Source organism: Falco peregrinus, chromosome 8, assembly GCF_023634155.1.
Source record: "Falco peregrinus isolate bFalPer1 chromosome 8, bFalPer1.pri, whole genome shotgun sequence".
NCBI lineage: Eukaryota > Metazoa > Chordata > Aves > Falconiformes > Falconidae > Falco > Falco peregrinus.
The window spans coordinates 18,007,330-18,033,814 of NC_073728.1; the positions used below are offsets into that span (position 1 = coordinate 18,007,330).

Here is a 26,485-nt window from a genome sequence, read left to right on the forward strand (position 1 = left end):
TATTCTTAAGTATGGTCCTGAAGAATAGAATTTGTTATACGGAAGCTATTACACAAATACACTTCACTTAGTTCCTGCATTCATGTGAATGGCCTCTATTTACAGAAAAAAAATGTTTTGAGATTCACATAAGTCCATGGATCTATGAGTTTCCAAAAATAATTGTAATTCCTGTTTTGATCTGAAGTTTATGGCCTTTTTTACACTAAGTGATGACTAAAAGGATTTCATGTTTTAGGAAAAATCCTTTCTCTGTACCCTCATTTACACTCCTTCTCCAATGGAGCATTTGTAAAAAATGCTGAATCCTTTATTCTGCAAGGAATAATAACCTGGCAGAGACAACAAAACAGTATGCCTGTGCTTTTATAATACATTTTGTATAGAAATTGAATTACTTTTACTCATCTTCTTTTCTTTGTTTTGCCTAATTTCTTTTGTGTAGATTTCAGTGTTGGAGAGAGTTCAGGCATTTCTCCTTACTCTTTTGAGTCAGCAATATAGTTCATTCTCACCTGCTGAGTTCTTGGTTCATTTGTAATACACTATAGCAAGCTGGAGCATATTGTACCCTGACAATCTAATTGAATATTCACTTTTCAACTTTTTATGAATGTAAAACCTTGCAAAATTATTTAAAGTTAAATGTAGTCTATCTCCATGTTCTTGTGCTCTTCTGATGTAATAATTTTAAACTTGACATAATTAAAGATAGTATTTTAGGGTATTTCTGGTTTTGTTGTCTCTCAAAATTCTTCAGTGATGAATTGAGGCTTCAAGAGCAATTTATTTTCAGATTGTAAGTCTGAAAAGTTATTCACTGAACTAAAGCTTAGAGTATATATAGAGATGTGCAGAGTCAGAACACAAGTTTGATTGGTGTTGTACAAACAGTTGATTTCCTTTTAAAAATATGTATAGAGAGTAATCCATGTTATAGGCTTTATATTTTTAATTTGTTTCATAAATGCATGCATTCAATGAGAAATCAATGTTATTAGATAGTCTACCAATTTGCCTTATTTAGATTTCATGTTTTTCTGGTGTTGAGAGCAACAAAAAAATATGTGAAAAGAATAAGGTGCTACTGCTATGATGCCAATTATGCACATTATGTTTGGGCATGTTTCTATTTTACTGATATTAGTATTAACTGACCTTAATAATGGAATATTGCAATGTTGTTCTTACTCTATCTAAAAGTATTTTTAGAGTACTTCTGTCACTTTTTTCTGTCATTTGAATGAGAAACTTGTGTTTACAGTAAAGGCAAACTGAGAATAGGTATAACAAAACCAAAGCTGCATATGTGTAAAATTAAAACCTACCTTTTTAATAAAAATTAATTTACTTATTAAATAAAATAATAAAATATAATTTACTTGTTGGAAATATAGATCTATATAATATATAGAAACATTAGATAAAAGAATTATTTTGGTAAAACTCTTTAAAAGAGGGTGCTTCAATAAAACTTTGAGTGCTGATGTGCTGTATTACTCTTGTTATTTTGGTTCTGCTTCAGTATGTCAAATTAGCCTGACAATTGCTGAAAAAATTGAATAGTTTTAAATTCAAAGAGTAATCATAATTTTGCATGCCCATACTTATATTAACTTCTTTTAATTACACCTGTGGTCTTCTGTGACCTGCAAAGTCAGTACCAGGCCCCAAATTAAAATTTGCTTTTAATTTCTGAAGAACTGTTAAATATTAAATGTCTATTGTTCATCTATGCAAAAGAATATACATGCACATTTTAAATAGAAATACTGAAAACAGTTGTTTGGTTTTTTTTCCCCTCAGGTACTTGATGATCTTGAAGGTATTGAGTCTTACCTTAAAATCTTTAATTCAGAAGGCTTACGTTTGCCTGTCTTGACAATGAAGTATGAGGAATTACAGGAAGCAATTAAAGGTTGCACAGCCACTACCTTGCAAAAGGGACAAACTTTAGTTAATAAAGCAGATTCTCACAGGTATTCCCTCCATTTTTCTGTATCTACTGCATTTCTCCATATCTACCTGTTGCTTTATAACTCTACTAGTTAAAATCAGACAGCATTTAGAACTGCTGTAGTTAACTAAGTGCATTTAAATGACCTGAAACTCAAAGTTTCTGCCATACTTAAGTGTTGCTATTTATGCAAACCAATCTCTTTAACAAATATCTTTAGGAATACTACATGCTACTTGTCAGAGTGGTGTCAAACAATGGAATACATATGTTAGGGCAATGTTCAGAACCAATGGTTTAGTTAAACATTTTGGAAAAGTAAATGTATGTAAATGAAAATGAAGTTATCAGTGGCTATGAACACTCCCTGCTGCCCCCTGTAATCCTTTTAGACCTTTTTGAAAGTCAGCATTATAGCGATTATAATGTGATGTGATGCAAGACAAAAATACAGGTGTTATGCCAAGTGCAGAAAATATGGAAGTTTTTCCACTTATTAGTAGTTTAAATTCATGAATGAAGCAACTTTTTTTTCTTCCAAAGCTTTTGTTAATAACAGTAATGGTGTACTCCAGAGGTATGATTTTCACACTGATAGAAAGCATGATTTAGTTTAGAATCAGTCCTAGTGGCTTGATATCTCCTACTTTTCAGGTCTGGTGCAATAAGAATGAAGACTGTTTATATTACTGAGTTCTACTTCAAAGACAGAGCAGAGGACCATGGCTGGTAGCTGGCTAGTGGTCAGCTTAGCTCTACTTTCCCATTACATACTTATGTCCTTAATTATTCCTGAACCTTAAATAGCTTTACTTCAACACAGCAAATGAAAGTCTAGTTAAGATTTTAATGTAATCTCATGACCTTACAAAAAAATTTTATCTGATGTGCCTTCACCTGTCATCCCAGATGTAATTGGCTTGACCCTACTAGCAAAGGGATAAAATAGAAAATTAAACCAGAAAGTTGTTTTGGGAACACAGGCAGCTGGCTTTACAGCTATTGTTAACTGCTTCAGCATCTCCTGATATTTTAATTAAATGGAAAGGAAAGAGATTTTCCTCAGTGAAACTTTTATTTTGATTCCTAAACCAGCTATAATTCCAGAATGCATGCTGCTGTTCTCTAGATCTTGATGTTCTGCTAGGCATTATGTCAACAGAAGCAGATGTATTTCAAGTTGTCTGCACGGCACTGACTAATGTCGGAAACACTAAAGACCTTGACAGAATGAATCCCTAAAATGACAAGTAATTAATTTTCTTTTTTCCTTATTAAGAGTTTCTTTAAAAATGTTTAAACAGCCCAAATCAGCTGTGGGATAGTAAGATACCATGGGTACACATCAAGAAGAATGGAATGAATTTGTCAAAATAGCCCAATCAGTCTTTTCTGGTAAAATTCAATAGAAGCAGGTAATGCCACAAGCAGATATCCTGTGTGCCGAAGCGCTGCTCAAGGTACTTATAAATAAAAAAGAAGGTAAGATTTCTGCCTAGAAGAGATTATAATTCAAAAAACGTCAAAGCATTACAGCTGACGAACCAGTGGTTTAGAGAAGGAAGATGAAACTTCAAAAAATATCGATAGAAAGTCTCACTAGAAATGTGTTTTGCTGTTTCTAAAGAACGGTGTAAAAAGCCAGGCTCTCAAATACTTTAAGAGTCCACTTGCATCATAAAAATAAGTCCCTTTCAAGACAGCAAAACCAGAATATTATGGCTTTTCAGTTTTTCCCTGCTGCCCTCTGCCATGCTGCCCTGCATTGCAATGAGTAATGCTAGTACTTCTGTGCAGGTGGAATGCTTTATAACCCTGGGCATGGGCTTGAGGATTACAGTCACAGAGTAATTTAAACTGGCAGGGAAATCTAGAGGTCATTTGGCGTAATCCCTTGCTCAAAACCTGTCAGTTAATTTAGGTTGCTGAGGGCCAAATTTGTATTATCTCCAAGGATGGAGATTCCATAATTTCTCCAGGAAACCTGTTCTAGTGCTTAAGCACTGTTCTTATGAAACATGTTTTTCTTCTATCTAGCCAAAATTTCTGTTGCTGAAACGTGTGAGTATTGCACTTTGCCCTTTTTCTGTACGCCTCTGAAAAGACTGATTCTGTCTTTTGTATAACTCTACTTCCTCATAGATAATGAAAGAGCAATTAGATCACCTCTTACCTTTTGTCAACACCTCCTTGTACATCATGTGCTCTAGTCTCCAACCATCTTGGTGGCCTCTGCTGAGTTCACTTCAACTTGTCTGTCTGTCTTGTGCTGTGGGAATGCAAACTGGCCTCCAGATGTAGTTTCACAAGCCCTTAACAGGGTCAGATAACCTGCTGGCTAGTCTCTTCCAGATGCAACTCAGCACAGGGCTAGTCTTCAATGCCAGAAGGATGATCCTGACTGACATTGAACTTTTTTGTACACCAAGAGAAGTCTTAAGTGTTTTTGCCAAACCCCTGGCTTCAGGAGGTACCCAGAAAGTTCCCAGCCAGCTCATAATCCCAGTAATGGTGACACTGAGAGTTCTGTCAGAAGATGTGGTTAAGTGTTATATTCCAGAACATTGGTCTCTCTCAGAAATGTTCATATTTCGAAAGAGGAAAGAGAAAGGCCTCTCTGTTGTATATAAGCCACCCTGCGCTATCCTTACATGCTGGCCAGTATTTAGCCCAGTGATTAACCCACATGGGACAACAAAATTTGTATGAACAGCTGAGAGTCAAAGGAGGATTTAGACAGAAAACAGAACTCCTGTAAAGACTAAATCCTGATTACTATATTGGTCCCCTTATTGTACAATTCACTGGTAGTCTTGACTGTCCTCACAGACTTCCCATTTCCTTTATCTAACTGGACTGAAGATCCTGAGGGACATGGGCAGTCACCATTTGAAGGTCTTAAAGGTTGTGGATCTCAAAAATTTTAGGTATCTTTTCAAAAAGCTGCTTTGCTATAATACAGAGAAAGTATAATATGGCAATGAGATACATAGCTGTTAAGTGTTTGTGATTTGGTAGGATTCTTGAACTAGCTGGGAGCAAGTAGAAATTTGTGTGGAATTTGAAATTAGCTGCTAGCTCACCAAAGGAGTAGTCGGAGAACAGTAATTTTAGAATTCCTTTGTCATTTATGATAGAGAAGGTATTGCATGCTGTTCTACTTGCATGACTTTAATAGTTCTAAAAAAGGAGCCAGATTCTCTGGTTTTCCAGACCACGTATTTTCTAATAAAGAAAAGGAATCATCTGTCCTTGTTCAGGTTGAGTGACACTTAGTCTGTTTTGATGAAATGATGCCCTGAAACACACTGTATCTTCTGAATAAGGATAGTGGAAAAAGCATTTTTAATGCAATATCAAAGCGGCTACCATGTGTAGTATTGGTTTAAATGGACTGAGAAAAGACAGAGTAACTTGAACACTAAGAGAATTAAAATGTAAACAGATATCTATATCTACATTTTTTTTGCTCTCTTTGTTTTTAGAGTACCCAAAAATAAGCCAGACAGTTTGTATGCATATGATAAGACTACTTTAGTATTTTATGATTTTCAAGTCTGATACCCTCATGTTGAGGGAAGACTACGTTTAAGGCTAGTAACAAAGACTTCAGTGGCATAATTGGAAATCCAATTCACAGGAAAAATGGAGAAATAAGATGTTAATTCTGTCCTACTTTCAAATCTTGAGGTATGTTGAAGCCTTATACTAAATGGTAGTACAAATAAATGAAAATGCTCACATTGGAACAGAATATAGAAAAGTGACAGAAGGCAGTTCATTCTTGTAATCCTATAGTGTTTCAACATGAAAATATCGGTAAGTATGATTTTTAAACTCCAATAATTTTAAATTAAAACCAGCTAGAAAAACAGGAGGAGCAAAAACTTACATGTATTAATTAAAAAAAATAATCATACAATCAGTAAGTTTTGTCCAGCCTTTGTTACTTTGCCAGCCAATTAGCTTGCCTGTGTGTAAGAACTGTCATTATTTTACTGGAGTTAAAAATTTATTGTTATCTCATAACAAACTAATGATATTTTCAAAGGTATTATTCAGATCTAAATTATCATTTTCAAAAACTATAAATCTTGTTCTGTTGTTTTTTGTTTAAAGGAGTGTTGCTACAGAAGTTTTTAGACATACCTTTTTTGAAGGAGTACTGAAATAGAGGAGTGACATTTTCAGATTGTAAGGATAAAGCACAAACTAATAAGTTTTGAAAGACCAATTTACAAAAACTTGAAACCACCTACTCCCTAAAAGGGACTTAGAAATTTGGTTTCACTTTGTGGCCAATTCTTGGACCAGATTCAAACAGAATGGTCTATTAATACCATAATTGGTGTTAATAGTGTAGAATTAAGTTTTTCTTTGAGGTTGCAGGATTCACTCTCTGAGCCTAATGTGAAGTAAGGAGGAAATTTCCTTTAATTTTAAGGACAAAAGAGGAGACCTTGAATAAGTACCTGTATCAATATAAGTTTCTGATGAAACTGAAGTAATGGAAAATTTATTTTGAGCATGATTGTCTTACAGTGAATAAATTTCAGTAGTAAATCAGTTGATATGTGTGTTTCTTTTTTCTGTATCTAAAATTCAGATCTTAATTGTATATGGTAACCTCTTTACAATTTGAAGAAGACTGTCAGGTATTCAGATTGTGAATTGCATCCCTGATACTAAGTTTTAAGATAAAGACAAGCCATTGTTTTGTAAATTGATGTTGTCTTTTCTCCTATTATAACAACACCTTTAAAGAAATGTGATATGCTCTTCAATTAGTAGTTTCAGCCTTTAGATATGTAAATAAAGGTAGAATTATTTGTGAAATGAGGTATTTCTCAGTGAATCAGGGTATCTGGCATGTGAATTTATGCATTGGTGAAAAATGATTTGTTTGGAAATGTCATTCCTGTGTTCTACTTATTACCAAATTTGTTTGTATTAATTTTATTTTATTTTTTTTAAGGGTCACAGTTTAAAATTAATAAATTACTTGTCACAAATCAACAGTACAGGTGGTGGATTTTAAAAAATCATTATCATCCTGATTGTTGAGCAAAAGTGAGAAATAACATTTCTACTTTTCCATTTTAGTTCTTGGGTGACAGGAATTCAGAAAACGATGGAATATGTTAAAAAAAAAGTAGATCAACTAATCAGGCAGGGTCCAGATTATAAAGAACTTACCTTGAAGAAACAACAGTGGATTGCCTCACTTGAAGGTCATCTAAATAAGGTACAGTATAACACATTGTCTTCTTAATGCATTCATGAGCAGTGCGTTGCATTTCTTTAATATAGCTATGTGAATATTAAAGTTGACTCAAAATAATTACAAATAACATACTGGTTTGTTAGAGAGTACAGTTGTAGTTAGAATGCTGAATGCTTTTTCCAGCACAAATGAACCTAAAACTGTTCTGTAAAATGTAGCTGTTTCTGTGAGAACATTGTAACAGTGATCTTAAGTAAAGCATGGATTTGCTTAGATAATGAGTTGTTATAATTTGTTCTTTTGGAAAAGAACTGAGTAATCAGGACTGTGACCTGCATGTAGGTTTCCTACACTGTTTCTATGTCTTCTGTTTCATTTGGCTGAAGATAAAAATAGAGGTGTGGCAAAACTTGAGAGTTAATAAGCATGGTGACTGTGAACAACAGCAAATTTTCCGTAAGAGTGAGAGTAAATTCTGGTCACTATAGAAATTCCCTTTATTTGTTAAGATACTGTTACATCAAGAACATCACAGACTTTAAGCTGTTGAATGTTCTGTAGTACTACAGACTTTTTAACGACTTGTCAGAGATCGAATAGACATATGACTCCTAAATAAGGTTCCCTGTGTAAATTCAAATCTGAAATATAGTTTTTTAACAAGATTCATATGAAGGAGATCCCAGAGCATAGACTGAAAAAAGTAAATCAGATTTAATGACTGAATAAGTAATTCTGCAATCTAATATTTTATAATATTTGCATGTTTATAATGAACTATTCTGAATGAAATGGAAAGTCAATTTGCCATAAATTGGTCCCTTTGCTTACAGTTTATGTAGAAGAGGCCTCATGGTATTAGAACACAGTGAAAATACTGTTGAATATAGCTGAAAATAAAAGATTTGTTGATAGCTGCTGCTGGTTTTATAGAAATGTCATCACCAGCATATTGTGAATCTTAAGCTAAAACTTCAGTTATGAAGGTCATTTTTACTCAGAATGAAGACTCCAATATTGACGTTTCATTCTGCAGTTTGTTGTAATGACTTTGTTGCCAGTCTTGCATTAGAGAACATTTTGAAGATTTCAGTCATAGTAGGTGATCTTTCATTGTAGTGAACAGTGATTATTGTCACATCCCTACCAAGACATTTTTCATTCCGACTTTCTGCTCAATGTAAAGTATCCCAAATCTGGTGCTAAATTCATCTGCCCCTGAGCTTCATTTAATAAAGTTTGATCCTCAGCCAGCAGTCTCTTCTTAAAATATATGGCACATGTGAATTCACGTGTCTAATAATAACTACACATACTATGTTTGGTATCATCTGCCTCTGAACTTCATAATCTGTTTTGTTATCATGCATATATAACATCTTACCATGACAATGGAATGGAGTTGTGTACATGAGTCTACATAAAGATAAGGTGTCTTGGTAGAGAAGCTTTAAATATACTTCCTGTAAAAAAACACGGAGCATAATAAAAATACTTCTGCCAAGGTTATAATACCTAGATTATAAAGCAATTGTGCCTTACTGAAATTACAAGCCTGGGATACTTAGGATAAGGGAAAGCACTATAAAGAAAATGAGAGCAAGCAGGAGGCATTTTTTTCTCAAATTCTGACTAGACCTGTTAGAATTTTCTTAGGAGAAATAGTAGAATTTTCTTCCTTTATTTTTTCATTCCTGAATTTCTCTGATTATACAAAGTACATAATCTAAACACCAACAGACAAGTGTTACTTCACTTTATTCTATAGAAAGTGATGTTTTTTACTGTTTTAATATTGTCTACTTGTATAAATTAATTATATAAATAATGCTTTCAAATAAAGGTATCGCAGTCGATTAAAAAAATCACCCCGATGCTTGCAGTTGGTATGGAAATTGGTTCATATTTGTCTGAGTCGGAAAGAGTTTTGAACAAACACCTTGAACTGGCTAAACAAACAAAGGTAAAAAAAAAGGAGCTTTAATAATATTAAGTACTTTTAGAAACAAATGCATGTTGTATGTAATTTGAAATAAGGTGAGAGGCTAAGAGTTCCTTGTGGATTCGTGGAAAGAAAATAGGTCTGTAGTTTAAAACTAGTTAATGAACAAAACCACAATAACATTAAAAGTCAGTCCTTATATCATTGGTTATCCCCACTGTCTCCATCTCATTGTGTTACTTGTTAGCTACCTCAAGAGCCCAGTATCAGCTCTTGATAGGAAGGCTCTTCAAATATGGATTGCTACTCCTACCTGAGGTATCAAGTTTAAAAATTGTCTAGACAGACAGGCACAGAAAACTCTTCTTGTGGTTTATTATGCCGACTAAAAGGGGTGAACCAGGAAAAAAGAAAAAAGTATTTCCCAAGTGGAGAAACTTTGAAAGGGCTGTTAAGTTGCCCTTGCTCATGTCGGGAGTTTTGGTATGAAACCACTGCAGCACTCAGCTCTGTGACACAGATGAGACTATTTTTAAGTCACATCCAGGGCCTTTCCAACTCCCATAGCAGTACTGCAGTATCTGAAAGTGGCTTAAAACCAGCTGAATCCCCTTCATGGCCTTGGCACAGGCGCATTTTTCATGTCTAAGCTGAATAACATGGCAGTATGTATTTTAGGAGTATTCTATGTTTTAGGAGTTGTTGAAACTCCATTATTTCTATGGAGGTCTGGTTTTTTTCAGGCAACAGTTTATGGAACCTGTGAGCTGGATCTGAACAGTGTCTGTGGAAATAAAATTCACTTTAAAGAAATTCCAGAGAGCACAGAGTAAGAATATCAAAAGTTCAGCGAATGAGCAAGAGCCCCTTTTTGTTCCACAAGATTATATAATACTTTTTAGTGTCTTTTCTGCCAAATTTTCACGTTCCAGGATGTTATCTTTGTTGCAGTGTACAGTCTGCCCTGAAAATAGTTGCCTCTCCTACCTGTTCTTTCTGTAGATTGTGATATGCTGGAGTTTGTGCTTTTGGCTGAATGACAGAGGTAGATATGCTAAGTGGTATTGAGTTAAATATATGAGAGTAGATAAGCATATAGACATAGTTATGTGAAGCTATGAACAAGACTGAATCTGAGAACCAGAATCCCAGCTGCATCATGGAAAATGTCAGTAACTCAGCTCTTGTGCAGTCAGTGTACTGTGGCTTTCTTCTGGGTCTGAGCAGTTGATGCTGTAACAGATATGACACACTATTTAATCTCTGTTCGATATCTGCAAGTATGCTGCATGCAAGAACACTGGTTTAGGTTGGAGTGCAGGACAGTCTAGCTTGATGGGTAGGGACTAGTCTGGAGCTAGGAAGCAATTACTGATTCAAAAATGAAAGCATGAATGGTACTAAAATTCATAAGGCAAAGTAGTACAAGGACAGGCCTTAAAACAATTACAGCAGTAGCCTTTTGAGAACCCAGTGTGTCTGGACTCTCACTCTGGAGTGGACATGAGAATTCATGATGGATGTTCTATGAAAATTGAGTTATATGAGAATTGAGTATCAGACAAGCAGTTAAGAGGGATTTAAACTCACGGGAATCAGTTCAGAAGGAATTGTATCAGTTCTGGCTATCAATGTTGCCATATGGAACACTTCTATTGTTTTCATTCTTTCACTGTGGTTTACTTAATCCAAATACTGAGATTCCTACCTTTTTTTTTCCATTCAGAATAGCTATTTTAATAACTACATCCATAGTTCCAGGAAAGAAATGGCTACTTTCAACATATAATATGCAGTATGAGCTGCTCTTCAACAAAGTAGTATAATTACACCTAAGAAAGAAATACTAGTGAAAATTAACAGTGTAATACCAGTATTCACAAGCCCTTTTCAGTCATTATACATATTGTTCTATGCTTGTACTCTCAAAGGAAACTTCACGTGAACTGGAAGCAGCTGAAAGAATCATCAAAGATATGGAAGAGTTTGAACCTGAGCAGGCAGCAGCTTTTTCTAGCAGAACTAACTTTCTGAATGAAGAACTGAAAAAAATTGAAGAAAATATTAGTTCAAAACTAGAAGTTCTAGAAACTTATGTGGCCTTTTTAAAGTCAGCTGTGGAGGTACAGATTACTTACTTATTCTCTGACTAGACTGTGAAAATCTTACCAAGTGATAAACGTGCTTTTAGCTAACTAAGACAAATCTTGCAGATGCTGTGCCATGGAAGCACTGCAAGTCTTTGTAAGCTCCTTTCTACTTTAAAGGAGGTCTGTTCCATCAGGGCAAGAAGACCTGATCATTGAACTTGCATCAAAGTGATTAGCCTATATACAGGTTTTCTACTGATTTGAATCACCATTGCGGGAAGTATTATAATTGAATTTTTATTTTTTCTCCTGTGCACATGTGCATTCTTATTATATACATAATGAAAATGTTTACATTTATGTACTCTGACTCTTTAATGATTATGCTTCATGTAAATTTTAAAGTATTTCATATAATATGTTGATATAGATATGTCATATTATAATGTTGATACAGGTATTTATTGCTGTCCTGCACTGCTTCCACTGAAGTACTAATACTTCTGAAGGGGTTTAAAAATTAAATATAAACTAGCTGTAGCTGAAATCATAATCACTTCAATACCAACATAATTTTGATAGCTGTGCTAATGATGCCCAGGGCAGTTAATTTTCATTTTGATGTAATGCTTGCTTTAAGATTCTGCAACACTGTTCTGTTATATTTAGAAGGAAATTGAGGATGGAATGGAACCTATCAAGTAAAATTAGCCATAGGATTTATTTATTTGAAGACAAACTGCCAAAAATTTGGATTGTGTATACTTCTGATTATTGCAAACTTCAGTTACTTCATATTAAACAGATCACTGAAATCATGTGAAAATCATTGCATTGATATACTGGTATATAATGTCCGTGTAATGACATGTGACAGAAATAGAACAAATTGCTGCCACCTGTCTGCTTGCCATCTGCTGGCTGACAGGTTATTTAAAACTTTTTTTATTGTTTAGTATTTATATACATTTTAGGGAGGATGATAGTTCTTAAAACCTAGAAAAACTTCAGAGACTGCTATTTAATTTTATATCTGTATACCTTCTCATTATAGTGGTTCAATTTTTTATTTGCTTTTTGATGCTTATGTTATGTCTTTCTGTAGGTGAATGATGATATTCAAAATCTGAAGGAATTCTATAAGTCAGAACCACTACAAACAAACAGGGAAGTTGAAAATAAAATCACAATGGAGTCAGCTAATACTCAGTGGCAAAAGGCTATAAAGAAGGTTTTTTCCACCCAAAATATGGGTTGCAATTTTCTTAATTTAGTAAATATGGTGAGTATTAAACCGTATTCAGTATTTGATGTTTGCCTGTGCTGAGGTCTAATCCTACTTCTGTGATGGATGGATTGTGATTTCTCCAGTACTTGGTGTTAAAGGGACTAATGCTGCTCTATAGTTTTAAAACACAGAAGTGCTAATTTGAGTGCTAATGGCATTATAAGTAATACAAAAAGTTACGTGATTAACAATGTCAGAGCTTTTTGTAAATAATCCAGTATATTTATACAAATATCATACATGCACATACCTGTTTTGTTCATGTTGGAAAGCAGCATATATGCGAGTACAGTATTAATTTTATTTTACTTCACCAAGAGGCAGTCTTTACTAATTGAGTGTATGGAGTTTTAAAGAAATGGGTGCTAAAGCTGCTTCCTTACAGATAATCTTTCCAGGTGTCTTACATCTTGTCTTGGGTTAAGCTGCACTGCCTAGGCATCTCTATCTAATTTTCCAGCACCCCTTCAAGAGATAATAATTTGAGATGTGCAGTCATTCCCTAAGCCACTCCTTCTAAAGTGATCCCAGTTAATGTTGGCAGCATGGATGCCCAGCTATTCCTTCTGTTTTTATAGGACACACTAGGGAGCAGTTATATTAGGGTGAGAAGGAGTTGGTGTTGATAACATACAGCAGAATGCAAGATGAGCTGGAAAAATCTGCCTAAGGAGGGAAATGCTCAGGCAATTAGTGTGGACTAAGGTGGGTACTGTCACAGCTGGATGCAGCCAGGCACAGATAAGATAATCAATGCATATGTGTGAATATAAGGTTGCACTGTAGTCACTTAAAGTCTCAACATATCTTCAGGTATTATCTCTCTAAAGACCTGGAAGTGTGTTGCCCGACATGTTTTCTGCTGCTCTCTTCCCATGATATTCTTAGGTTGTAGCTTTTAAATATCTGGAAGGTATGGATCATACAAGCAATTTATAAACACAGCCTTTCGTAAAAGAAAAGTTCTGAAGTGGGAAAAGCAGAAACAGCATTACCTAGGGCTTATATTTAAAAGAGGAAAAAATATCAAATGTTCAAGTGCTAAACACTTTATCCCTCCTGTGCTTTGGTGCTGCTTTGCTTATCAGCACAAAAGAGTGGTCTTTTCTTCATTGGCTTCACTTTCTAGTTGCTATTACCCAAAAGGCCATTTTGGGTACTTCTGTCTATCCAGAAATTAGTTTATTTTGTATGAGTGTTAAACAGCTATCAGATGGCAATAATTCATCATTACCGACCTGTTGTAGGTTTTAAACTTTAATGTTAACCATGTCCTCAGTGAACAAATTCTGTTGATCTGTGCCCATTTCTAGAGAAAAGTATTTAAAGACAGATAAGAGTACCAGAAATTTTCAGCAAAATTACATTAGGATAGTTGGGGTTTATTAAGTTTTGTTGAGACTTTGACATTTTGAGGTTTTGATTGTATTTTATAAAAACATGTGGAAAAAAGTGTCTGTTTATTTGCCAGGTAAATGAGAGTTTAATATTAAAAATAGAAAAATCTGTACAAGTAACAGAAGATATCATTGCTGATCTGAGTAAAGAAAAGAAAGAGCTGACCAATCTTTGGGCAATCTGGAATTTTAAAATTACTCAAGTAAAACCCATCAAGCAACAGTGTCGGATATTTAAAGAACAGCTAAAAATTGTAAGTAAAATAGGAAAAAAACAACTGTGCAAACATTTCTAGATTGTTATTAGTTTGTCTGTGAGTCTCTCATCAACTATTATAGGTATCATTTAAGAGAGATGATCAGTAAGATTCTCCATAGTCTATTCTGCCATTCAGATAGTCAATAAAAGACATGAAGTGTTCTTGATCTTTCTTTGCCCTCATTCAAACACATACAAGTCCAAGTCCTTGCTTCAAATTTTAAGATTTAATCAGGTCCATATACTATGCCAGCATTGCTTTAGTTTTTTTGTTTGTTTAAAAAAAGCACCATTTTGTTGTGACTTAGTAGTTACTGAATTAAACTGTATGCTAATTGTTGCTAAACTCAGGTCCAGCCATGTTCATAAAGAGGATTGAAACCTCCTTGGCACAGGGACAATATACAGTGTTCCTTAAAAGCAACACTAGCTAGGTTAGTAGCAGAACCAGAGATTTGTAGCTACTGTTTGTCCAGTGCAAGTTACCACTAAACCATGATGTCTGTTATCACAGAAAATACACTGTCTGTATGGGTCCTCTGATCTCAGTGTCTGAATCATTTTTGCACACTGCCTTAAAAGATTTTCCTATCACTGTTGTTAGTCAAAGGGTTTGAGACAGGGAAGTTTTACTTGACAGCATTTGGGTATCTGGTTTGGGGAAGGTTCTTGTTACAGATTTAGATTTGAGTTTAAATATTTTTTATTTACCACACATAGAAACACTGAATTATTTGATTATCTTTTAGACTACCCATGGATTAGAGATTCTTCAAGAGGCACTCCAGCTTGCAGCAACAGTTGACCTTGGAAGTGACCTTTTTACTGTTTTGGAACTACAAAAAAGGCTTAATGAAATGAAACCACAGTATCAGGTGAGAAGCCAAGCTAATGAAGTGCATGGTGGATCAAAAATATTTTTTTTGTTACAATAAAGATTCACACACTCTCCCCAGAGTCTGGGGTCGCAGTGTTTTATGTTTTACATTACTTTTCCAGGAGGAAGGCTTTGTGTGTGTATGTAAGGTAAGGGAGAAGACATTCTGCGTTCAGTGTCCAGAGAATGTCTTGTGCAGTGTTAGCTGCATATTGAAGTGACATGCAAGCATTGGGGTGGTAGAAGTACAAGGACAGTATCGGCTTCATGCTTTTGAGTTAGAGCTGGTCAGAGCCTGAGGTATGTCATACTGAGCTTCCTAACTCCTCTGAATATGATCTCTGAGTTTTAGCAATTCAGTCTATTTCCCTACAAGCCAGTTTGACTTGTTTTGATCCAAGACTGTTTCCGAGTGATAGTTGAGATTCATGCCTAGCAAAAAGTAAAGTTTTTGGAGAGTATTTTGAAGAGCATGGCATTGATTTTTACCCCAAAGCAATATACCATTGTTAGGTTGTTATTTCATCGAATGTATAGGGAAAACTTGCAGATATACTTGTGTAATTTGAGTAACTTCTGCTTTTTGCTAGCAACTCAATGCTGAGCTTGAGTACCTGATAAAATTATTAGAATTGCCAAGACAGAAAGGATTTCCTGTGAAAGAGAATTCTGAGAGAATAAGTGAGCTTATTGATTTCCATCAAGCGGTAAAGAACACAATGACAGAATATGATGAGATTTTCAACAAGACAGTCAAATTCCATCACATTAAAAAGGAAGTGAGTATAATCTTAAAATATACATGCTTCCCATTGCAGTAAAATTCTTTATTTTGGTGCCTGTTGTCTGTCATATCCCCCCCCCCCCCTCCCCCCAACATTAACTTCATTAACTTGCCTGGTGATAAAAATAAAGTTTTGGATCTAAAACCACATGAATTCTGGAAAATGTAAAATTCAGATCTGAACCCAAATGTAATTACTTAAACCCACATCAACAAAGTTTAGGGTAACACATTATGAGTAAGGAAGGAATTGTAAGATTCCTTTCACATTATTTTAAACACAGTGATTTTAATGTTAATATATTCCAGCTGGAATGTTTATCAAAATCAGGAGAACTGGATATTCCTGAAATATGTGAGGACCCTGAAAATGTGCATCATGCTAAAGCCTACCTTGTGAATGCCCAGGAGAAACATGCACGTATCAGACAACTATATAAACTGCTTATTACCCACGGAGTGGATATTTTGTCTGCAGTGCAACAACCTGTGAGTAGAATTGGAATGATTTGTGAAATGAAGGACAAATAGAAAGAAGATTATTGGAGCTATCTGGCTGACTTGTAGATGTACAAATTATTACTATATGTACAAAATATTAATACTTTGAGAAAAATAAATGCAGACCTTTAAGATAGTTTTAAAAGGAAGCAAAGCATAAAATGTACAACAGTTGATCATTTTTAGATTTCAAGTTTAGCCGTTAAATTAAATGAAACATACAGGAATGATGAAACTTAATCTTCAGTAGTTACATCAAAAATTGCTTTTGCCAGGAGAAAAGAAAAATGAATCTCTTTGAAATTTTGTTTTAATTTTTTAATGGTCTGTGAACAGATTTTACTCTGGAAAACATTGAAATAGATTTAAAATAGGGAGGAAATTAATCTTAGTGTCATCTCTTGGGGTGGGGGGGGGCGGGAAGCACATGACTTTTTGTTCTCACTGTAGTATAATATAGTTCAAGGCCCTGTTGGTGATTTCTTGAATGTCACATCTATATATGACTCCTGCTACTTTGTAGTGGTTGCTTTGCATATTTATTCTCCTATAAAGAAATAATAACAAAAGAACAAAAAGGAAATATAGTAACAGTGTTACCTTATTAGTGGATTTAACGCTAATTTGCATAGGAAGATGGGTATCATTTTAGAAAGGAATTATTTATTCAGGGCAGGATTCTTATTGGCTTGTATTCATTTACTGGGGAGAAAGCAAGACATTCCCTTATTACCTGCCTAGATTTATTCACATTGCCAGTCTGCTCTTCAGACTCCATAAACTGATTGACAGCAGAAAGGACCTAATTGTCAGGTGGTAATGGACTAGAGCAGGCCACTTCCTTTTTGCTCAGAGAAGACACCAGGTGCAAGTTGTGACTTTGACTCAAAACTGCTCCTCAGACTACTCGTGATTGAGACTGCTCTGTACTTGCTCTCATTACAGCAGAGGTTTAATAGTTTACTCTAGCCCGTTGTGATTGACTATGCATGTTCTGCCTCAAAATGATTTTAATTTTAGATTGGTTAAATCAATACATTTCCTGAATGTCATATGTTTCTTTGTCTATTCCCTGTTTAGAATTGCGTGAATGTTTCTGTAAAGAATCTGAAGCAACAACTTGCTAGGTTTGAATGTGAAAGCATTAACTGGAGCTCCAAAGCTGCTAAGTATGAGGAAGAACTGCTGCAGCATTTCCAACACTGCACCACTCAAGAAGAAGTAAATGAGGTAAATCCCAACACATTAAATGACTGTTAAAAGAGCTGTTGTGTTTGCAATATATGTTACTGTTTACCACTCCCCTAGATACTTCATATGTGTACAGAAAAGTTGATTTTCATCTTTACCAGCAACCTTGGATCAATGCAGCGGCAATGATAAACTATGGTCCATAACTCTGCAGTTCAGGATTATATCAAGTTGTTTGGCTGGCAGTTAAGTGCTTTCAATGTACCAGGAGGACTGGAAATAGAGCAGCTATATTTTCATTGGTTTTCAGCCCTGTCAGCTTCATCTGAAATGCATGAGTCTTCAGATTTCTTTCTTATGAAACTGAAGATTCGAGCAAAAGTAGAATTTACATATATTGCAGTTGTAAGGCTATTAGAAAAACTTTCAGTCTTAATGAAAACTTTAGAACAATTTAGTACTTCATATTTTTTTGGAAACCCAAGATATGAAACTTAAAAAAAACTGCGAGAAGAAAAGGAAATGTTCTTTGGCACAAGATATTAGAATTTAGTATTATGGAACTTAGGTTAGGAAAAATTACTTAGTTAATATGATTATTAATTTAGCATCTTAGTAGGCCAAATATAAATCCACTCACAACTTAGCATGTTAGACTGGATAGATGTCTCAGCATAAAGTAGTTTTGGAAAAACATTCCATAGAATTAATTTTCTCAGTGATCCATTAAAGTAAGAGGCTGATGGCCTCTACACTTGGTGTTCTGTAGGTTGCCTTTCTGTGTGTCCATGAAATACAGAAACTGGATTCTTATCTGGAAGGATTTCACACTTATGTTCCCCATAATGTGAAACATAGATAGTGGAAACACAGGTCACTGGAAGTTATTTTTTCTTATCTTTTGCTAAATAAATCCACACCTGTATAAGGAAAGACTGTATTTTTTCAAAATCACCAAAGAAGAGGTTACTGAGATTTCTGTTCCAACTATTTTTAATGAGAAAATTATTGCTTGGATTTTCTTTTCTTTTACAAAATACTTTTGTGTGTTTGTTGAAAGTATCCATTTTCACAAAAAGGTATTTTGAAATTGAAAGAACACGAATCAAATTATTTTTTTTTCAGTCTTCCTTACATTTCTAGTCCCTTGTCAGTTATGAGTGTGTTTCACGCTCTGCTCTTCTGTGCGTCGGACTCCTGTGATGTAACTTCTTGGCTGATGGTAGGAACATAAGGTGGTATAGGAGAAACCCTCTGGCAGAGGAAATCATGCTGTAGAAGAGAATGAAAGCATGAAGTACCTAAACAAGAAGTCCCATAATGCTTTGCAGTGGCATGGCAGAATCAGAATATTTGATGTTTGAACTACAGTATTCTAGGTTTTTCCTGAAAACCCCTCAAATTTGCTGAAGAAAAGGAAATGTTCACTGAGCGACCTGTATGTAAGGCTGACCATATTTAAAGATACACCGTTATATGAAATGAGGCTCTGGTTTCCATCCTTTGATATAGGGATTATATAATGAAAGCAGGAGAATGACTCCTTTCTAAGAATTATTTTTCTGTTTTTATTACTTACTAGACTTCTAGTGAGAGCAGGAAGTAGAGGGGAAAAAATAATCTTCTGTGTCTCTCAAGTTTAAATGAAAAGTGTGTCAGTGACGTGTTACTCACCATAAGCCCTGTATTGCAAAATTTACTGTTTTAGTTTCTCATAGTTATTGGACACCCTCTGCAAAACAATTGCATTGTATATTTTCTATTACAGTGTTAATTAGTGATTATTTTTTTTTCCATTTTAAGTTGGGATAGCCATGTTGGCTGGTTAAGTTAATACCTGTCATCACCAAACCTAATTGAATTTTGAATGTAAACTAACTGAAATATACTAATTTGGTGTGTGTGGATACCGTTTTCTTTAGATTCCTTTTCTATTAGCGGTTAGCATAGAAAATATTTCCTAAACATATACTTTTCTACTGTACCTGTATATGCATAAATCCAGTGCCTTTTTTCTTATTTTTTCTCATTAAGTATATATAACTAATTCTGTTTAGGGATCAAGAAACCAAACACTGAAGTATTTTATTTTTTATTTTTAATTACGAGTATCCTCCACTTTGGTATTTTAAATTCTGTTAATTTTACCATCAGAAATCAGGCTGAGTATTGCTAGTGTCTAGCAGACCTGTCTGAAATAAAATTTATTTACCATCTACTATGTATAAGCAAACAAATACTTCATGTGCCAGCAGCAAAAAGCAGCTGTTCATAGTTGTCACAAAGTAAGCAGCCAACCAGATAATTCAGTTGTGATGTACCAGTGTACAGAGCAATCTTTAAACTCAATTGAAAATATTTGAAATTCTGCTGTAAATACTTAAATTAACTTAAATTTAATGTGGTCGATTTCAGTGTGTGAATAAAGCATGTGAGTGAGTGTTTTGGTGATTAAGACTCGTGGGTGTTTGAAAATATCGTACTTCGAGGACTCGGCTAGCTCCCTGTGTTTGTAACATACTGCTTCTTTAGGAAGCAAGGAAACACATTTATAGCCAAGGATACATAGCATGAATTTTGAAAGAGTCTTGGAGGACAGAAAAGTAAAATGGATGCCTTTTGTGTGCCATCCCTAATTTAAAGTGAATTTGCAAAGGCCACAAAGAGGATTTATGCCCTCTACATCTCTGAAAGTTATAAAGGAAAACTCATAGGACTGAGATCTGTTTTTGCCAGTTTGGGCTTCCTGCTTCACTGACTAGCTTGGGTAGCAGCCTCCAAAGAGCCATAACTCCACTGCATTGTGCTGCAATCATTTGTGATAGAACTAAGTCAAACCTCAGGTAACTGTAGCTAAAGGAGTTATTATAATCAGTGGGATTATAAGTGATGAGTTATTTACGTAAGATAACTTTTGCAATGGAAAAAAAATTTTTTTAGGTGATCCCTTTAAAAATAACATTTGTGCATGTCTGCACAAAACTTTCAGCAGAAGAGTAACAGATCCTGAAGTATGTTCTCAGCTCTCCCCAGTCATCTCACTTCTTTCCTCTTCATCATTTATACACTTATGGAAAGATATGACTGAAAATGTGAATTTTAACCATAGAGGGTAATAATCTGTCTCTGTTCACAAGTCAGTAGGATGGATACTTAGCACATTTCTCACCTTGTAATTTATTTTGATTGTGGTCCCAGAATTAAAGTAATCATAATGACTTGAAGAGCACCTTTTGCTCTTCCTACTTTCTGGCTGGCTGTTTTGTAATCTTTGTCCTTTTGAAAATCTGTTTTCAATCCATGAAACTGAAACTAAAAACCTTAAATTTTTTTGTATGAATAAAAAGGGAAAGTTGTGGTTCACAACACTGAAGTGCCGCCTAGAGTGGTTTACGCAGGAATGAAAGCATTTTGCTGGAACTCCACTGTTAACAAAAAGCAGCTTTATGACTTGCTTTTCCTATTTATTCTCTAGTTACTTGATAAATCGGAGCAATTGACACCTAAACATCTCTGTGCCACTATCATTCTCCACCCATGACAGGCCAACTATAGTTAGGAACAGCTGCCTGATTAATGACTATGACACAATAGACAAGTTACAAAGTTCCATTAAACTTGTGGGCTGAAGCGTATTAGGGTGTACTTTTGCTTTAGTCTCTCTCATTTACTTTTGCAATGAACAGTGGAAAACTGAGATACATTTAGATTTCTAAAAACTGGCAGCTATATATTGTCCTTGGTACAATTGCTGATGATAACAGGAGTTGTGTACGTGCACTCTGAGGGGGTGATGCGTAAGTCTGAGCTGAATCTGGTCTTTCCACTGAGGCTAAAAGAGAAGAGTGACAGCAGCTGCAGACCTTTGACACATGAGCCATCATATCTGAAACAAGGTGATCTGATTTCACATGCTGCTATGAGAAGAGTCTCTGGCCTTATAAATGATCACTAACCTATGTATGTACATAAGCCAGTGAAATAAACTAAAATAAACTCCTGTTCATCTCTTCTTTTCCACAAGATTAAATGAGCAAATAAGGCTGTTGTGTTCTGAATACACAATACTGTTCTGCTGATGTGGTTTTATTAACAGAGGGCCTTTAGATAGGTTTTATTATTCTGTGTACTTAGGTTGGATAAAGAGCTTAAACTAATTGGAGATCACAGTGCCGGTGATAGAATTCCCTTCCTTTCCATTAGACTGAGTGAACACCATCTGTCTATTCACTGCTGAAATAATGTGGCAACACCCCACTAGATGAAATGAAAATGAAAAATATATCCCTTGATGGATTAACATTAGTATGTAGTAATAATAATAATGATGATGATTGATTGCTAACTGTTCGAGTAACAGTGGCTGCAAAATGAGCATTCATTACTTCCTGAAGTCTTTGGTAGGGGAGGAGGAGGGGGGGCAGATGGAAGTCTGTAGGATTTTTTTAATATAAAAAAAGCCTCAAATAGGTTAACTAAATATCAAATTGTAGATGTGACCTGAACTTGTTAACATTATTCAAGTTAGTTAAGGTTTTTTCAGTTGTGTGTCTGGAAGAACAGACCCTGAAGCATTAGGACTGGTGCATTTCTTTTATATCGGTTCCTTTAGATAAATATCATTTTACATTATTTATTTTACATTACCCTAAATGCAAAAGATTGTCAACCCAAAGGATGTGAAATTCTCAAAAAAACCCTACAAAAAATTCAGTCATTTTAATATTCTTCTATTTCAAATATTATGAATTAATTATAAATAATTTGAAAACTTGATCATGTAATTGCAATGTAATTGAAACAGTACCTTTTATAAGTTACCAAAACCATATTTTAAGCAGGTGTTTTTACTTATCTGGTTCTCATATCTGTTGCTTGAAGGCATTCCAAAGTAACTGTAATATCTAAAAGGATTTTCTGCAGTTGTAAATAAAATTGAAAATTACATACAGAGAAAAAATACTGAAAAAAATATTATACTTTATTTCTTAGTCCTTTAAAGATAATTTAACTGAGTATGTTTGATATACTTATTCACATAACATTGCTAATGCAAAGAATGACATGTAGTTTGTTAAGGTCAAACAGGTAATTGGCATTGGGGAAAATAATATAACAACCCTGTATTATAACTAGTTCCCATGGTAAATAAACACTGTTCTTTAAATTATGTTGATCATATATGACTCTTCTTTTAGATGTGTATTAAACTCAATCTGATAAATTGGCAATGCATGTAATACATATGTGTGTAAATGAAAATGTAGCTTCCTAAAGCTTCTTCAGTGTCATTCCTATCATTCTCTAGATTTTTAAAATATTTTGTAGATTAAACATGTAGCTACCTCCCATCTAAGTAAAAAGAGTTTTACAGTATTTGTAATATATTTTAATTTAATAGTTCTTATTTCAGATGTTAGAAACCTATCTGAAAAGTCTTGAAGACACAGACGCCTCATAATCAGAGCTACTAGTTCATCTGAGTTTATATTATTATAAGAATAGTTTTCCCTAATGTTGAGGTTGCTGCACCAAGTCAGTGTTAACTGATAATAATAATCTCCCATGGTATCAAATATATGTAGCTGTAGTTAGGTGAGGCTTCTTTGGGTATCTCTTAGGCAGAATCTCTCTGCTACCATACTCATAGAATGGCTATTTGAAAGGCAGGTCCTGATTTAGTCTGCATCTTGATCCTGCAAAGAGCTAGATTCATCTTTGTATGCTGTGAATCATTGTACTAAGATGTTTGGACGAGCACAGGGTATAACGTTAAATCCCTGTGTAACTTTCTTTCAGAAGCAGGGTTTCTGAAAAAGGAGGGGAGGAAGCCCCAATAAAAAACCCAACAACCTGACATAAATGAAATGTTGTATTGTAGGGGGAAGGTACTATGAATAAATACAAATCTGCTTGCCCAAGACCATAGAAGTATTTTTTTCTGGAAACTAAGCATGGGTATACATTTAACGTGGCTACTGTTTCCACTGAATAGGCTAGCATACATGAAGGACATCTGCCGCTACTTAAAATCAGTGAAAGCTATTGGACAGGATTTTTTTCATAATGTTGTGTAAGCAGGGATCTCATCCTTTGCCCCAATCCGTTTTTTTTTGCCCCAGCCATTCTGGAGACAATACTCAGCATTCAGGAAGCAAAAGTGTTGTTTTAGCAAGATTATGAGTTTCCATTACTGGAACAAAATTTTGAGGAAATAAGGATACTTTATGAGGTGGAATAGTAGTATTAATTCCTGTATTAAATTTTCAGTGTTCAGATTGCGGTCTGTTAATCAGCTCTTCAAAAAACCTAAACTGAAGTGTGCTGGTTTCTTTTTTAGTAACAAGTATTCTTTGTTTCAGCTCAGAGAATCATTTAAGGATCTCAAAAAGAAATTCAACAATTTGAAGTTCAACTATATGAAGAAAACTGAAAAAACTCGAAATTTAAAAGTACTTAAAATACAGATTCAGCAAGTTGATACATATGCAGAGAAAATACAGGTAATACTAGAAATTTTAATCTTAGTGAAGGCTTCACTGGCTGAATTGCTGTGGCCTGTACCAAGCAGATCCGAGGAGATGCAAAGTGTATTGTGAGCTTCCATTTTTGTTACACAGCTTTATATCCTTCCCCTGTCTCAGTCACTGACTGAGACATTTTTCTTTGTTCTATTGCTTTTATTTTTCCAGTTCCTTCAGTGAAATGATCTTACCTCAATTCCTGACTTTTCTGTGTTCACTCCTTTTATCTTACATTATTTTTCTATTTAATCTTTTATTTTTCTTGTCTCTGTTCCTTCACAGTTTGTTCCCTCTTCTTAAAAAAACAAAACAAACACCCTGTCAAAACCATCAATAAATGTGCACATATTCCCTCTTGCATCCAGCTACTTTCTTGTCTTTCTCATTTTATCATGTGATCTTCAAAACCTTTTTCTGTAGCTATTGCCTGGAGTTGACCGTGCTCATTTGCACCTTAGAACCTTGCTAGCCTCCCCCATTCTTTGCATTCATCAGAAACTTTTCTGCCAAGTCCTGAAATGACCTTTTTAGTTGTCAATCAAAACTCGCACATTTTGTTTTGCTTGCCCTGCCAGTCTCTGCCTTCATAACTTTTTTACTTGAAATTTTCAGTAGCTTCTATGATTCTATTTTTGCTGTTTCTTTTGTTGTCATTGACTGTTCCTTTTACAACCTTTTTTCCTCCCTTTTCCTGGCAATTTCATCCACAAATGCATTTTCAGATCACAGAATCATTGAGGTTGGAAGGAACATCTGGAGATCATCTAGTTGAAATTCCTTCCTTAGAGCAGGGTCAACTACAAAAGATTGCTCTGCATCATGTCCAGTTGTTTTTTGTATAGCTCCAGGGATGGAGACTCCACAACGTCTGTGGATAAGCTGTTCCATCCTCAGTAAAAGTGGGTTGTTGTTGGGTTTTTTTTATTATTTGGGGTTTTTTGGGGTTTTTTTGGTTTTCTTGAACACAATTTCCTGTATTTCAGTTTGGGTCCATTGCCTCCTGTCTTTTCACCACACACTGCTGAGATCAGACTGGCTCTTTCTTTACTCCCTCTCATCATGTTTTTGTACACATTGATAAGAACCACCTTGAGCCTTCTCTTCTTCAGTGCTTTCTGTCTTATATAACACAGGCTCAGTTACTCAGTCATCTTTATGGTCCCTTGCCAGATTAGCTGTTGTATTTCCATGTATTTCTTGTACTAAAGAGCCAGAAGTGGACACAGGACTCCAGATGTAGCCTTCACTAGTGCTATGTAGAAGGGAAAAATCACCTTCTTTGACCTGCTGGCAACGCTTTTCCTACCAGTGTATATTCTTACAAGCATATATGTGGACAGTTCATGAAATACTTTCCTGTTTCAAACAATCTCTTCGTTTCCAAATGAAAAATAAGGAGCTGTATTTTTGCATCACTTGTAAAACAGCTAGCACAATGAAGTCTGATCAATTGTCAAGACCAGTGTTCCCAGGATATAAAATATATACACATATGTAGTATACCATCTTATCCTAAAACTTACAGGTCATGTTTATATCAGATATCATAAAGTACCACTATTAATACCTGTTCCCCTTGGTCTTTGGGGTTATGCTAGATTGTCATTGATGTTGCTTACATCAGATTCTTAAGACAAAAAATGTAACTGAATTCCACCTTTAATAAATATAATTTACATTGATTTTAATCAGCATTGTAGAGGCCCTTTGATTTTTGAAAAAGTAACTTGTAATTTTAAAATATATGACCAAGAAATAAGTTTGTGTGGTTTTTCCCATATTTTTTACTTTCTATATCTAAAAATATAAATATTTTTGTTGCGGTATTTAACATTGCTATATCTATTAAACAGGTTCTTAAAAAGAAGTTGGATAATTTGGAGAAGAAAGTAATTTGCTCTGAAGGAAATGAACCTAATGCTAAAGTTGAAGTCCTCTTGGGGTCAATCAGTGACTTACAGAAACAGCTGAATGACTTTAGCAGAGTTGTGGAGGATTATAAGCAAAATCTGGATCTCATGGAGCATCTGCAACAGATGATGGAAGAGGTACTAGTAAATCTGAGATCCTGTTGCTGTAATAATGATCAACAACTGGGATAGATAAAAGTGCTTATAACTGCTTCAGGCAAAATCTGACACCTCCAAAAGTAGTAGATGGGTAAACCCCTGTATTTTCTTCTATTTTTTTCTTTGCAACTTTGGGGGGAAAAACCCATGTGATGTTACCATATTCTTGCACTGCTATGCATACAACAGAGGTCTCCACCTCCGTATGACTTTTACGGTGATTCAGCTTATCTATGATTTCTACTTATGAGCTCATTTTCTCTAAGTATATCTGAGGCAATGGAGAAAGTGCCCCAAGACCCTCTTTGGTAGCTGTCAAACCACAAGAGCCAGGTTATCACAAAACTCAGTTTGTTCGTTGTCAGAAAGAGCTGTCTGTGTG

General features: G+C 34.9%; 1 protein-coding gene across 2 annotated transcripts in view; it reads left to right on the plus strand.

Annotated features, from left to right (window-relative positions):
- CCDC141 (coiled-coil domain containing 141) overlaps positions 1-26,485 on the plus strand; it is a 97,784-nt gene that overhangs the window by 48,060 nt on the left and 23,239 nt on the right. For both annotated transcript variants that reach the window (XM_055812439.1, XM_027786239.2), the window contains exons 8-19: positions 1,807-1,979; positions 7,061-7,202; positions 9,025-9,144; positions 11,055-11,246; positions 12,319-12,495; positions 13,973-14,152; positions 14,907-15,032; positions 15,625-15,813; positions 16,128-16,307; positions 17,400-17,549; positions 23,873-24,013; positions 25,888-26,082. In XM_055812439.1, coding sequence (XP_055668414.1) covers positions 1,807-1,979; positions 7,061-7,202; positions 9,025-9,144; positions 11,055-11,246; positions 12,319-12,495; positions 13,973-14,152; positions 14,907-15,032; positions 15,625-15,813; positions 16,128-16,307; positions 17,400-17,549; positions 23,873-24,013; positions 25,888-26,082 — 1,965 coding nt within the window. The remainder of the gene's footprint in view (positions 1-1,806; positions 1,980-7,060; positions 7,203-9,024; positions 9,145-11,054; positions 11,247-12,318; positions 12,496-13,972; positions 14,153-14,906; positions 15,033-15,624; positions 15,814-16,127; positions 16,308-17,399; positions 17,550-23,872; positions 24,014-25,887; positions 26,083-26,485) is intronic.